Below are 15,180 nucleotides of genomic sequence, written 5' to 3' on the forward strand. Positions count from 1 at the left end.
ACATGATACGGTTATCGGTATTTTTTTATGACATGCACATGCTGTCACATTGACTTTGGTGCCGCTGCAACGCATACAAAAGAATCTGAAAATCAGATTGGAATCATCACAAATAAGGAGGCAACCCCACACAAAAGTTTGTAACACAAGAATATTTTCTTCTCAAAAGTTCCTCAAAACCCCACATGTTAATAGGAGTCATCTGACATCACTCCATCGCGCCGCATCTACATGGCATTGCAACACACCTTGCTTAAATGCACACACGTTTAATGTGGTTATTGATTGTACTGATTTATATTTGATATGATACATCCTGGAAAACGTTTGTCCTCTGCACATGAATATTACTTCCAGCTGAGTATAAATGTAATGAAAATAAATACAATGATGAATCTTTGTGATCCTTACAAGTTGATGACACACAAGCATTGCATCTTGCACTGCAAACATTGTTGAGAGAGATAGATAGATAGATAGATAGTACTTCTTTGATTCCTTCAGGAGAGTTCCTTCAGTAAAATTAAAATTCCAGCAGCAGTGTACAGAGTTGAGACCAATTTAAAAAGTAAGTAACGGGGGTATAAATGGAAACAAAATAGAAAAATATTACAATAAGAATAGAAATAAAAAGCACCAATGAGAATAAAAATATAACAGCAAAATAAGAATATAACAAGAGAAACTAGGCAGTAGTGACCATGTTACGAAAAAGTATTGTTCTGTTATTGTTATGCATCCCCTGTTATCCTAGTACCCGACGCCCCCCTCCCCAGAGGGATGTTGTACAGTCTAATGGCGTGTGAGACAAAGGAGTTTTTGAGTCTATTAGTCCTGCACTTGGGATGAAGCGGTCTAGCACTGAACAGGCTCCTCTGGCTGCTGATAATGCTATACAGAGGGTGACTGCATGGCATCATCCAGGATGCTCACTAGTTTGTCCACAGTCCTCTTCTCTGCCACCGTCACCAGTGAGTCCAGTTTTATTCCAATCGTAGAACCGGCCCGCCTGATCAAGTTCTCCAGTCTGGAACTGTCCTTCTTAGATGTACTGCCTGTAGTCCTTTGACGTGCTGGGTCGCGTGCACTTGGGGATGGGGACCACGCATGAGGTTTTCCACTGTGTGGGGACTTTCTGCAGTCTAAGGCTCATGTTGAAGATGTGCTGGAGCACACCACACAGCTGTGGGGCGCAGGCTTTGAGCACCCTGGGGCTCACACCGTCAGGACCCCCGGCCTAGCCTGTGTGTAACCTATTTAGCTGTGTGTTCACCTGTTCTGCAGACAGACACACTGGGGGGTCTCAGGTGGTTGGGGGAGGGGGGAGTCATAAATCTGAGATCAGGCCCTTCATATTACTACATACATACACACTGTTTTAGTTAAAAAATTCAAAGGTTTGTCAGCTTTTAGTTGTCAGTCGTCAGTTTTAAATAGTGTTCATATGTTTACATCAGGCAGCACGGTGGAAGAAGGGTTAGTGCATCTGCCTCACAATACGAAGGTCCTGAGCGATCCTGGGTTCAATCCCGGGCTCGGAATGTTTCTGTGTGGAGTTTGCATGTTCTCCCCGTGACTGCGTGGCTTCCCTCTGGGTACTCCGGCTTCCTCCCACGTCAAAAGACATGCACCTGGGGATAGGTTGATTGGCAAACTAAATTGGCCCTAGTGTGTGAATGTGAGTGTGAATGTTGTCTGTTTATCTGTGTTGGCCCTGCGATGAGGTGGCGACTTGTCCAGGGTGTACCCGCCTTCCGCCAGAATGCAGCTGAGATAGGCTCCAGCAACCCCCCAGGTCCCCAAATGGGGCAAGCGATAGAAAATGGATGGATGGATGGATGGATGGATGGATGGATGTTCACATCATGTGGCACACACAAGATTGTATTGCTTCATTGTGGCCAAATTATTCTCTTTAACACTATGTTTATATTGACAACTCTGCTACTGTAGCTCTTCTCTGAATTTTCTCAGCTTGACCCACAAGTTATGATGTGGAGAATAACGTCAATTGGTACAGTGACAATGTACATGGACTGTGAGATGCTATTATGCTTCTTTTAGCAAGTGTGCCTGTCAAAGACAGATTAGCACAGAATGGAAAGCGTAGACACTCGGGCAGCAAATAAATGCTCTGTCAGACAAAATTTTCTCCCTCCGCACTGCTTCATTATCCTCTGATCTGTCACTGTCTGCCTTTGTATTTTTCTGTCCCACATCTCAAATCCAATCACAGCTCTGTGTCATTTTTTGCAATTGTGCTTATTGCATATTCAAACGTTACCCCACAGGCTTCAAATGGAGACAAAGCTGCATTACGTCTTAGCTTAAAGGGGAACTGCACTTGTTTTAGAATTTTGCTTATCGTTCACAATCATTATGAAAGACAAAAGCACACGTCCTTTTTTTAGTATTCTAAAGATAATAAAATACGCTTGAAACATGTGGCTACTAGGAGTCACTGTTGTAGCCTTCAAAGCCCTCCAAAACAGCTTCAAAACCCTCCATCAACATTTTATATACACACTGCAAGTATATATATAATGTAGTAAGAGACACATTCATAACAAAATTTAGTTTGTTCAATATTTACCCTAATTTGATCATTTGACCGATTATTTCAGCATATTGATTTCTGTTTCTATAGCAACGCACGTCTGACTTTCAGGAAAAAAATGTGGGTTCCTACTTGCAGAAATAAACGCAAGTGTTTTCCCAATCATGGTATACTTGGGAGCAGACAACGAATACGACTATTTTTGGACAAATGAGAATTCACAACCTTATAATTTTGAAGCTGCATTGCAAAAAGTCAGTGTTCAAAAACAAGGAAAAAAAATACAAATTAGGGGTATTTTACTTGTAAAAAGCAAAATTATCAGCCAGTAGAACAAGAACATTTGGCTTGTCAAGACTATCCAAAACAAGTAAAATTAACTAAACCTTATTGAACCCCAAAATACCTTAAAATAAGTATCCATCCATCCATCCATTTTCTACTGCTTATTCCCTTTCGGGGTCGCGGGGGGGCGCTGGCGCCTATCTCAGCTACAATATACTCACTAATAACAAGTGCATTTTTCTTGATAGAAAAAACAAATGAGAACTTTTTTCTCAATATGTTGAAAAATAAACTTAAATTAAGTAAATGCTAGTGCCATTATCTTGACATAATAATGATATGCGCTCGGTATTATATTTCTTGAAACCACACATTTACAGCCCAGACCCCGGCCAATTTTTTCTTTATTGTAATTTTGAACAATTTATGTGAATGTCCATCCATCCACCCCTCCCTCTTCTTCCGCTTATTCAAGGTTGGGTCGCGGGGGCAGCAGCCTAAGCAGGGAAGCCCAGACTTGCCTCTCCCCAGCCACTTCGTCCAGCTCTTCCCGGGGGATCCCGAGGCGTTCCCAGGCCAGCCGGGAGACAGTCTTCACAACGTGTCCTGGGTCTTCTGGCCTCCTACCGGTTGGACGTGCCCTAAACACCTCCCTTGGGAGGCGTTCGGGTGGCATCCTGACCAGATGCCCGAGCCACCTCATCTGGCTCCTCTCGATGTGGAGGAGCAGCGGTTTTACTTTGAGCTCCTCCCGGATGGCAGAGCTTCTCACCCTATCTCTAAGGGAGAGCTCCTTCTTCACCACAACGGATCGGTACAACCTCCGCATTACTGAAGACGGCGCACCGATCCGCCTGTCGATCTCACGATCCACTCTTCCCCCACTTGTGAACAAGACTCCTAGGTACTTGAACTCCTCCACTTGGGGAAGGGTCTCCTCCCCAACCCGGAGATGGCATTCCACCCTTTTCCAGGCGAGAACCATGGACTCGGACTTGGAGGTGCTGATTCTCATTCCGGTCGCTTCACACTCGGCTGCAAACCGATCCAGTGAGAGCTGAAGATCCCGGTCAGCTGAAGCACCAAACCCCGCCCCCCCAACCCCCTACCTCAACTGATGCACGGGGATGGGGGAGTGGTAATGGGGGTGTATAATGGAGCCTGGAAGAGTCAAGGATGCATGGGATTCTGGGTATTTGTTATGTTGCGTTTATAATGTGTTACAGTGCAGATGTTCTCCCGAAATGTGTTTGTCATTCTTGTTTGGTGTGGGTTCACAGTCTGGCGCATATTAGTAAGAGTGTTAAAGTTGTTTATATCACAAAATTCAGTGTAACCTGTATGGCTGTTGAAAAACTATGCCTTGCAGTCGCTTGTGCGTTGAGTTGGCAGCCACACACTAGATGTGGCTGGCCGGCACTCAGATAGCATAGTATTAAAGCGGACGCTACGACATGGTCAAGAGGACGTTTAAGGCATTGCCATCATTATTGTTGTCTGGGTGAAAATCTCAGAATGTTATCCTGGGTTAATTCCTGGGAGAGGCAATGAAATTTGGAAAATCTCCCGGTAAAATGGGGGGGTCGGCAAGTATGCAGCTGAGCCACATCAGAGTGATCCAAGAGCCTAATGCGGCTCCGGAGCCGCGGGTTGCCGACCCCTGATCTACAGAGATACAAAGAATTGCTATTGCAACACCCAGTAGACACATGTAGAAGAGCTGTTTCTTTGATTCAAAAATTTCAGGTTAATTTGTATACTTAGCAAACTCATCCCGCGGGCCGGTTAAACCTGTTCCCAGGCCTGATCCGGCCCGCGGGCCGTACGTTTGACACTCCTGCTTTATTTAATACAATTTTAATGATCATTGCTTACAGTTTGAAAAAAACCCCACCACATTTTCTGAGATTTTCAATTAAGGTTGTCATAAGCTGCAAGCAATAAACATCAACAGTATATCAAAATAAGGTTAAAATATGTCATGTTGCATGCCATGAGCCGATGTCATTATACAAAACCCGTTTCCATAAGAGTTGGGAATTTGTGTTAGATGCAAATCATTTTCAACCCATATTCAGTTCAATATGCTACAAAGACAACATATTTGATGTTCAAACTGATAAACATTTTATTTTTTTGCAAATAATCAATAACTTTAGAATTTGATGCCAGCAACACGTGACAAAGAAGTTGGGAAAGGTTGCAATAAATACTGATAAAGTTGAGGAATGCTCATCAAAAACTTATTTGGAACATCCCAAAGGTATGCAGACAAATTGGGAACAGGTGGGTGCCATGATTGGGTATAAAAACAGCTTCCCAAAAAAATGCTTAGTCCTTCACAAGAAAGGATGGGGCGAGGTACACCCCTTTGTCCACAACTGCATGAGCAAATAGTCAAACAGTTTAAGAACAACGATTCTCAAAGTGCAATTGCAAGAAATTTAGGGGTTTCAACATCTACGGTCCATAATATTATCAAAAGGTTCAGAGAATCTGGAGAAATAACTCCACATAAGCGGCATGGCCGGAAACCAACATTGAATGACCGTGACCTTCGATCCCTCGGACAGCACTGTATCAAAAACCGACATCAATCTCTAAAGGATATCACCACATGGGCTCAGGAACACTTCAGAAAACCACTCACTAAATACAGTTTGTCGCAATATTTGTAAGTGCAAGTTAAAGCTCTACTATGCAATGCGAAAGCCATTTATCAAAAACATCCAGAAACGCCGCCGGCTTCTCTGGGCCCGAGATCATCTAAGATGGACTGATGCAAAGTGGAAAAGGGGTCTGTGGTCTGACGAGTCCACATTTCAAATATTTTCTGGAAATATTCGACATCGTGTCATCCGGACTGTTATCGACGCAAAGTTCATAAGCCAGCATCTGTGATGGTATGGGGGTGCATTAGTGCCCAAGGCATGGGTAACTTACACATCTGTGAAGGCACCATTAATGCTGAAAGGTACATGCAGGTTTTGGAACAACATATGCTGCCATCTAAGCGCCATCTTTTTCATGAACGCCCCTGCTTATTTCAGCAAGACAATGCCAAGCCACATTCAGCACGTGTTACAACAGCGTGGCTTCGCAAAAAAAGAGTGCGGGTACTTTCCTGGCCCGCCTGCAGTCCAGACCTGTCTCCCATCGAAAATGCGTGGCGCATTATGAAGCGTAAAATACGACAGCGGAGACCCCGGACTGTTGAGCGACTGAAGCTCTACATAAAATAAGAATGGGAAATAATTCCACTTTCAAAGCTTCAACAATTAGTTTCCTCAGTTCCCAAACGTTTATTGAGTGTTGTTAAAAGAAAAGGTGATGTAACACAGTGGTGAACATGCTCTTTCCCAACTACTTTGGCACGTGTTGCAGCCATGAAATTCAAAGTTAATTATTATTTGCAAAAAAATAAATTAATTAAGAGTTTGAACATCAAATATCTTGTCTTTGTAGTGCATTAATTTGAATATGGGTTGAAAAGGATTTGCTAATCATTGTATTCCATTTATATTTACATCCAACACAATTTCCCAACTCATATGGAAACAGGATTTGTATAAGTTTCACATTGTAAATCTAAACAAACCTTTGCACGGTTTATTGCATGGTATATTTTCTAGGTAGATGACAAAGATTCTTAAGAGTTTTAAAAATGTCACGGTATGTTACCTTCTTGTGTAATTTCCACATTTTTAATTCTTGTTAAGTTTTTTTTCTATGCTTTTCTTTGTCAAAACTTGGACTATGATGTGGTTTTTTTCCCCAGAATGCAAAGAAACTGGACCGGACATGGCGTGAAGGTAAAGACATTTTTAATCTATTACTATGAAAAAGTGCAAACAAAAGGTACGCACAAGGCGGAGAACAAACTTGGCTAAGAAAACAAAAACATCACAAAGGCAGAACTATGGACATAAAAACAAAAGACACTAACTGTAGCATTAATAAACAAACACTTACTTGTGGTGACGTGAGCAGGGCAGCATGAACTATGACATGAAACAGGTATGAAACAGAGTGTAGAGTACAGAGTACAATGACGCCAGACCGACTGCCTGGCAATTACAAGCTTAAATAATAGTGACATGATTATTGACAGGTGCGTGAGTCCAAGTGAATCAGGTGCGTGAGTCCAAATGAATAAGGTGAACTAATTGGTCGTCATGGTGACAAAACAAACAAGAGTGCACAAAGAGTCCAAAAACCAAACAGAACATAACTAAACAAAAACGTGACCACAGAACATGACACCTCTTAAGACCTCACTGTTGGATTGTAAGGTCTGTTAGCTCTAAACTAAACAAATTTGATGGTAATCCATCATATTATCTTTTTTACCAAATAAGACTCGATAAGAGAACCAATCAAGTACCCAATCGTTAAGCAGAATCGAAAGTGGAATCGTAACTGTAAAAATCTTATCAATCATCATTTCTAATTACAAATGCATTGTTGGATGAATAATGAATTTAAATGATAAGACATGAGAGTCTTGGTTCGTTTAGTGTTGTTTGGTCTGTCTACTTATTTCATAAATAATGTCTAAGTGAGCCTGGCCTTGGCATTTATTCTTAATTGTACTTTTTCTTAAGTTTAATTGTAAATTATTACTACCAACTGGAACTGATTTGTATCAGCAGAAGCTCAAACCAGCGTGTCAAGTGAATACATGAATCTAAAATTGATCTAAATTACAATTAGTTTTACAAATGCTGTGTTGTTTTGTGTGTCTCTTGTTCCTTCATCCAGAATGCTTAATGAAGTCTTGCTGATTAGTTGCATTTGCTAATTAGAAAGTGGATACACTGAAAAAGTACGTGCTTCAACTATTTTATTATGTTTTTAGTCTACTACACTACTTAGCTGGACTGACTACATTTTTAAATCTCAATTCACTTTCTCGAATGAATGGATACAAGTATACTCCTGCTGGTGAAATTACAGGGTGACAGTCCTGTTCCAGATCTATCTTATTAGTCCACTATTGCTTCTATACACTCTGTATTTCCCCTCATATTGCTGTGGAATTTTGGAGCTCAAACTAATTATAAAACTTTCACTTTGGAGACATATGCATCTTTGATTATTTGTTGCATAAATCTCTCACACACAAATGACTGTTAAAATAGATTACATGTGAAGTATGCAATGAAATTACTGCCAAAACACTCAAAAATGTTTCAGAATGTCAAAGAAACAAATACACAAAAGGTAGAAAATAAAAATAAAAATTGTTTTCTTCATGTTAAAAATAATTTGCAAGTAGAAAAACTATTTTATTCAAGTTAAAAACAATTTGCAAGTAGAAAAAACATTTTTTTCCAGTTAAAAACAATTTGCAAGTAGAAAAAACATTTTATTCAAGTTAAAAACGATTTGCAAGGAGACAATTCCTTTTTTTCATGTTGGAAACAATTTTCTTCAAGTTAATAATTTAGCATAGTTTTTCCACTTTTTGTTCCCCACGCACAATTTTTATGTTTCTCACCAGCAGAAACTGTATTCCGCACTCTTCAACGACAGGTGGTGCTCTGCTTAGTCAAATTAAGGCCGATTGAGCTACTGATTTGCGACAGTTCGTCAACCATTAATAACAGAAGAAGAAGAGGAAGAAGACGACGATCGATGCCGTAAGACACAACTGGTCCACGCATGTGTGAACACTACGTCACTGGACTCACAATATAATGTTCTGCAATATTTGAATGTTTTGTATAAACAAATAGCTTCCAATAGGAATAAAAGGGAACAATAATATAAAACCTGCGATGAGGTGGTGACTTGTCCAGGGTGTGACATTGTTAATTAAATAAACATTCCCAAAAAGAAAACCATGGTAACTTTGTGACGGCGGGCAAGATCATAATGGCTGTAAAAAGAAGTTGACGAAAGTGACAAAGCTTCACGAATGCGTGGACCGATCGTGTCTTCATGGGGAAGTGGAAAAATAACCATAGAAAAATGTTTTTGTACTTGCAAATCCTTATGTGTGTTTGTGGAACATTTTTTTTTTTTAAATTGTGAATCATTTTTGTGTTTGTGGAGTTTTGGCAGTAATTTCACTCCATACACAAACCTGGGCTATGGATCCAAGCCAGCTCTGATTAACTGTGTGATTTTATTGATGATTGGCTGGTAAAAATGTTTACTGTGTGCTAGAGACGATGCAGACGATTAGGTGCTGCCATCCGTAAAACCCACACACTGCCTCTTTAATGTCCATGTATGTCAGTCACAGCAGGCTTGCGTGGTATCAGACAAACTTAGCTGGATTTAGCCGAAGTACTTCGGACATTTAAAATCATAAGCGTTCCTTTTGTTGTCCAGCGCTCCACTGCATAATAAAAATACTCTCAGAAATACAAACGTACAATACTTACTTCGACTAAGGAGCTGTAGGTTGCGAACTTCTTCCCTAACCTGAAGCTGGAGGACCTGTTGGAGGACTTCTTGCCTTAGTGTCTCCTGGACAATTCCCATTCTCTCGAGCTTCTCCCCATTCAAACGCAGCAAGGCCCGCCCTGTTAGGGCAAGGTGAAGGTTGGTTAGTCTTGTCATCTAACATAGTTCTCTTGGATATGTCATGGTGTTCTATTTTGGTTTCATCTGACCACATGACATTCTCCCGATCCTCTGTTGTATCATCCATGTATCCATTTTGGTATAAAATCAACTTGTCGTGTTTGGAGGAAGAAGAATACTGAGTTGCATCCCAAGAACACCATAACTACTGTGAAGCATGGGGGTAGAAACATCACGCTTTGGGGCTGTTTTTCTGCTAAGGGGACAGGACGATTGATCCGTGTTAACGAAAGAATGAATGGGGCAATGTATCGTGAGATTTTGAGCCAAAAACTCCTTCCATCAGTGAGAGCTTTGAATGGTTGACCAAATACTTATTTTCCACCATAATTTACAAATAAATTATTTAAAATTCCTATAATGTGAATTCCTGGATTTTTTTTCACATTCTGTCTCTCATAGTTGAAGTGTACCTATGATGAAAATTACAGACCTCTGTCATCATTTTAAGTGGGAGAACTTGCACAATCAGTGGCTGACTAAATACTTTTTTGCCCCACTGTATATTTGCAGTCAGTCATATCATCATCTTTTTGTCACTAAAAAAATACAGAGGACATGACCTCGATGTCCTCAATTGTAGTTCATCCCATGGGTGTACATACTGTTTTGACCGGGTGAAAATTTTTAATTTCGACAGTGTCAGGAAATAGCGGTGACGACTTCAAAATATATATTGAAACAGTGTACGAAGATAAATTATGATACTTTCGAAGAGGGTGTAGTGTGGTTTTACTGAAGGAAGGAATATGCAGACAGACTCAAAAAAACATTTATAAAAGGGACTGTGGAGAAAAATTTACACAAAATGTATACCAAAGCATATACAATCCATAATATTGATACCACAAGGAAATGCTTTAAATATAGATTAAATAATAATAGGTAGCCTTCATAAAAATGTTATTAAAACATTTTAAATCGATATTTCAAAATAATGGATCCAATTAGAATCGGTATAAACAGGGATTGTGATTTGAATGTTGACAAATTTTTTCAGCACCCCTCGTAAATATTTACCCTCGCCATTTAGTGGAAGCGCACGTAATTGTTCAGCATGTTACTGTGCCTCATTAGCATAGCAAAGGTAGATGAAAATATATATGTTATTTTTTGTAAATAATAATTTTTGAACCAATTAAATGAACTGGGATTATGTCCCACAGCACACCTGAAAATCTCTAGTGACACATTCGGCAAAGTAGTTGATAATCTGCTTCAAACCCATATCAGGAAATAATCACGTAATCAGATTAGTATATCCACTGTCCCATTTTAGAACTTATATAATATAAATACCTTTAATAGAGAGTTGGCTGTCATATTTCAAAGGAGAAACAGGAGGGTGAAAATGTGTGTGATTGTTAGTTATCTGGCTTGAACATCATCCACCATTTGAAATATGGTTTGAATTTTGTTGAGTTGGCATGTCTGCCTCACGCCCACACAATTACACCTCTAGTCAAACCCTCATTTCCTGCTTGGACCATCTCCACTGTTTGGAACCGCTGATGAAGACATTCATTTCTCCTTGGTGAACACAATGCGTTACCAAACAAACGTTATTGTCTGAATACAGGCGTATTCATATCACACATTCAAATTCATAGTTTCCCTTCTAATCCACCTATTTTTAAAACATATTTAAGATTGAATATACAATATATGGCATACAAGCCACGCCATACAATTCCAATGTACAGGCAAGCAAATTTAGTTTCCAGCACCTGGTGCGAAACCACCTGATTATGTGATGACACATACAGTACCTTCTGAATTGCAACAATAACCGTCTAATGATTTTATGCATAGTATCCCCAATCACATTTCCCAAACACACCTTGCGCTTTTATCCGCACAAACCAAACTAACCTTTTTATGCCAACTCTCCCTCCACAGACCTCTCTTGTGTGTGATTTCTGAGACGCGCACCAGTACGTCCTAGAGTCACAATGCCCTTGCTATCTGCGTGCATAAATGAGACAAAGCAGTAGAATGGAATTCAAATCAATTCCCCACAGACGTGCTACGGCTCTCATTAACTGCATGGAGATAGGGAGTGCAGCGCTGTCAGCGGGAGAAAAAAAAAGAGAAAAAAACAAAAGCTGCTCAATGGAGATCACTACTCTCAATTTGGCTTCAAAGAAAATTGCTTATTAACAGTTTCAATTCCAAATGAGAGGCTTTTCTGAAAGCAGCCTGAAAGGCATTGTGAAAACAAAGAAAAGAAAGATTTTTTTTTATTATTTTATAAAGGCAATGGTTTTAAGCAACTTCATTGTATACCAATGAATCAATTCAATAAATTGTTTACAATGGGATTAAATAGCAAGTAAATTACTTCTCCTGTGTATACCGTAGTTTTCGGACTATAAGGCGCACTTAAAATCCTTTCATTTTCTCAAAACTCGACAGTGTGCCTTATAACCCGGTGCGCCTAAGCTTACTGACCTTGAAGCTATTTTATTTGGTACATGGTGAAATGATTAGTGTGACTAGTAGATGGCAGTCACACATAAGAGATATGTGTAGGCTGCAACATGATGGCAATCACACATAAGATTTATGTGTAGACTGCAATATGACTCAAGTAAACAACACCAAAATGTTATATGTTCCATTGAAAATATAAAACATTTTACACGGTGCTCAAAAATACATCAAAATGGTTTAGTACGACTTTGGCAAGATATGTAGCCGCACCACTTGATGGATTGTACTGTGCTTCAACGTACCATCAATCAATCAATCAATGTTTACTTATATAGCCCTAAATCACTAGTGTCTCAAAGGGCTGCACAAACCACTACAACATCCTCGGTAGGCCCACATAAGGGCAAGGAAAACTCACACCCAGTGGGACATCGGTGACAATAATGACCCAGTGGGACGTCGGTGACAATGATGACTATGAGAACCTTGGAGAGGAGGAAAGCAATGGATGTCGAGCGGGTCTAACATGATACTGTGAAAATTCAATCCATAATGGACCCAACACAGTCGCGAGAGTCCAGTCCAAAGCGGATCCAACACAGCAGCGAGAGTCTCGTTCACAGCGGAGCCAGCAGGAAACCATCCCAAGCGGAGGCGGATCAGCAGCGCAGAGATGTCCCCAGCCGATACACAGGCAAGCAGTACATGGCCACCGGATCGGACCGGACCCCCTCCACAAGGGAGAGTGGGACATAGAAGAAAAAGAAAAGAAACGGCAGATCAACTGGTCTAAAAAGGGATTCTATTTAAAGGCTAGAGTATACAAATGAGTTTTAAGGTGACACTTAAATGCTTCTACTGAGGTGGCATCTCGAACTGTTACCGGGAGGGCATTCCAGAGTACTGGAGCCTGAACGGAAAACGCTCTATAGCCCGCAGACCTTTTTTGGGCTTTGGGAATCACTAATAAGCCGGAGTCCTTTGAACGCAGATTTCTTGCCGGGACATATGGTACAATACAATCGGCAAGATAGGATGGAGCCAGACCGTGCAGCACTTTATACGTAAGTAGTAAAACCTTAAAGTCACATCTTAAGTGCACAGGAAGCCAGTGCAGGTGAGCCAGTACAGGCCTAATGTGATCAAACTTTCTTGTTCTTGTCAAATGTCTAGCAGCCCCATTTTGTACCAACTGTAATCTTTTAATGATAATACGTTACAGTAGTCGAGGCGAGACGTAACAAACGCATGGATAATGATCTCAGCGTCTTTAGTGGACAGAATGGAGCGAATTTTAGCGATATTACGGAGAAGAAAGAAGGCCGTTTTAGTAACGCTTTTAATGTGCGCCTCAAAGGAGAGAGTTGGGTCGAAGATAATACCCAGATTCTTTACCGTGTCGCCTTGTTTAATTGTTTGGTTGTCAAATGTTAGAGTTGTATTATTAAATAGAGTTCGGTGTCTAGCAGGACCGATAATCAGCATTTCCGTTTTTTTGGCGTTGAGTTGCAAAAAGTTAGCGGACATCCATTGTTTAATTTCATTAAGACACGCTTCCAGCTGACTACAATCCGGCGTGTTGGTCAGCTTTAGGGGCATGTAGAGTTGGGTGTCATCAGCATAACAGTGAAAGCTAACACCGTATTTGCGTATGTCACCTAGCGGCAGCATGTAGATGCTGAAGAGTGCAGGGCCAAGGACTCCACACGTTACCTTAACGTAGTCCGAGGTCACATTGTTATGGGAGACACACTGCATCCTATCAGTAAGATAAGAGTTAAACCAAGACAGGGCTAAGTCTGACATACCAATTCGTGTTTTGATACGTTCTAATAAAATATTATGATCGACAGTATCGAAAGCAGCGCTAAGATCGAGGAGCAGCAACATAGATGACGCATCAGAATCCATCGTTAGCAATAGATCATTAGTCATTTTTGCGAGGGCTGTCTCCGTGGAGTGATTTGCCCTGAAACCGGATTGAAAGGTTTCACATAGATTGTTAGACGCTAAGTGTTCATTTAACTGCTCCGCAACAATTTTTTCGAGGATTTTTGAAATAAAGGGAAGGTGAGACACCGGTCGGTAGTTTACCATGAGGTCAGGATTGAGGTTAGGTCTTTTAAGAAGAGGATGAATAACCGCTTTTTTGAATGCTAGGGGAACAGTGCCCGAGGAAAGTGATAAGTTTATAATATTTAGCACTGATGGACCTAATAATACAAAGAGCTCCTTGATCAGTTTCCCAGGAAGATGGTCAAGTAAACATGTTGTTTTTTTTATTCCATTTACACGTTGTAACAATTCCTCTAATGTTATATCCTCAAAACGAGAGAAACTATTTTGGACGGCAGTATCCCCCGTATATACCATCGTATCAGTGTTAATAGAACCCCGTTGTAACAGGGACGCATTGTCTTTAATCTCCTTTCTAATGAATTCAATTTTCTTACTAAAGAATTGCATAAAGTCATCAGCTGAGTGGGTGGAGGTACTGGAAGGGGTCCCTTGTTGGGTTAGCGATGCTACCGTACTAAACAAAAATTTAGGATCGTTTTTATTACGGTGGATGAGATTTGAGTAATATTTAGCTTTAGCTAAGGTAAGCATGCGTTTATAAGTTATTAAACTATCACTCCATGCTTGATGGTGCACCTCAAGTTTAGTCGTGCGCCATTTGCGTTCCAGCTTTCTACATAATAATTTCTGAGCTCTAGTTTCCTCTGTAAACCACAGGGTGCGCTTTTTTGGAACCTTTTTTAACTTTGTTATCAATGGTTTCGCGCAGGGCGTCGTTAAAGTTGTTAGTGAGGTTATCAATAGAGCCCACATATTTTGGGAATGGTGCCATTACCGAGGGCAGTAGGTCAGCAAGAGTTGTCGTTGTGGCCGTATTAATGTTGCGGCTGCTATAGCAGTTATTATTATTATTAATTTGACGAACATGCGTCTGAACCTCGAATTTTATAAGTTAATGATCGGACAATACTTTAGTGTACGGGAGTATCGTAACTTTAGAAACAGTGATACTCCTGACAAGCACTAGGTCTATCGTATTACCGTTGCGATGCGTGGGTTCATTTATTATTTGTGTGAGACCAGAGCTATCAATTATAGTCTGGAGCGCTACGCACGGTGGGTCCGATGGGGTATTTATATGGATATTAAAGTCCCCCATTATGATGATATTATCGGCGTGTGTCACTAGATCAGCAACGAACTCTGAGAATTCATTGATAAAGTCCGAATAGGGCCCTGGGGGGCGGTAGATAACAGCCAGGTGTAGAGGCAGCGGTGTGACAGACCTCATA

General features: G+C 40.6%; 1 protein-coding gene across 1 annotated transcript in view; it reads right to left on the reverse strand.

Annotated features, from left to right (window-relative positions):
• samd10b (sterile alpha motif domain containing 10b) overlaps positions 1 to 15,180 on the reverse strand; it is a 119,184-nt gene that overhangs the window by 16,828 nt on the left and 87,176 nt on the right. Inside the window, exon 4 of the mRNA XM_061904372.1 lies at positions 9,235 to 9,375. Within this exon, the coding sequence (XP_061760356.1) occupies positions 9,235 to 9,375 (141 nt within the window). The remainder of the gene's footprint in view (positions 1 to 9,234; positions 9,376 to 15,180) is intronic.

This window comes from Nerophis ophidion, linkage group LG06 (assembly GCF_033978795.1).
Source record: "Nerophis ophidion isolate RoL-2023_Sa linkage group LG06, RoL_Noph_v1.0, whole genome shotgun sequence".
Taxonomy (NCBI): Eukaryota; Metazoa; Chordata; class Actinopteri; order Syngnathiformes; family Syngnathidae; genus Nerophis; species Nerophis ophidion.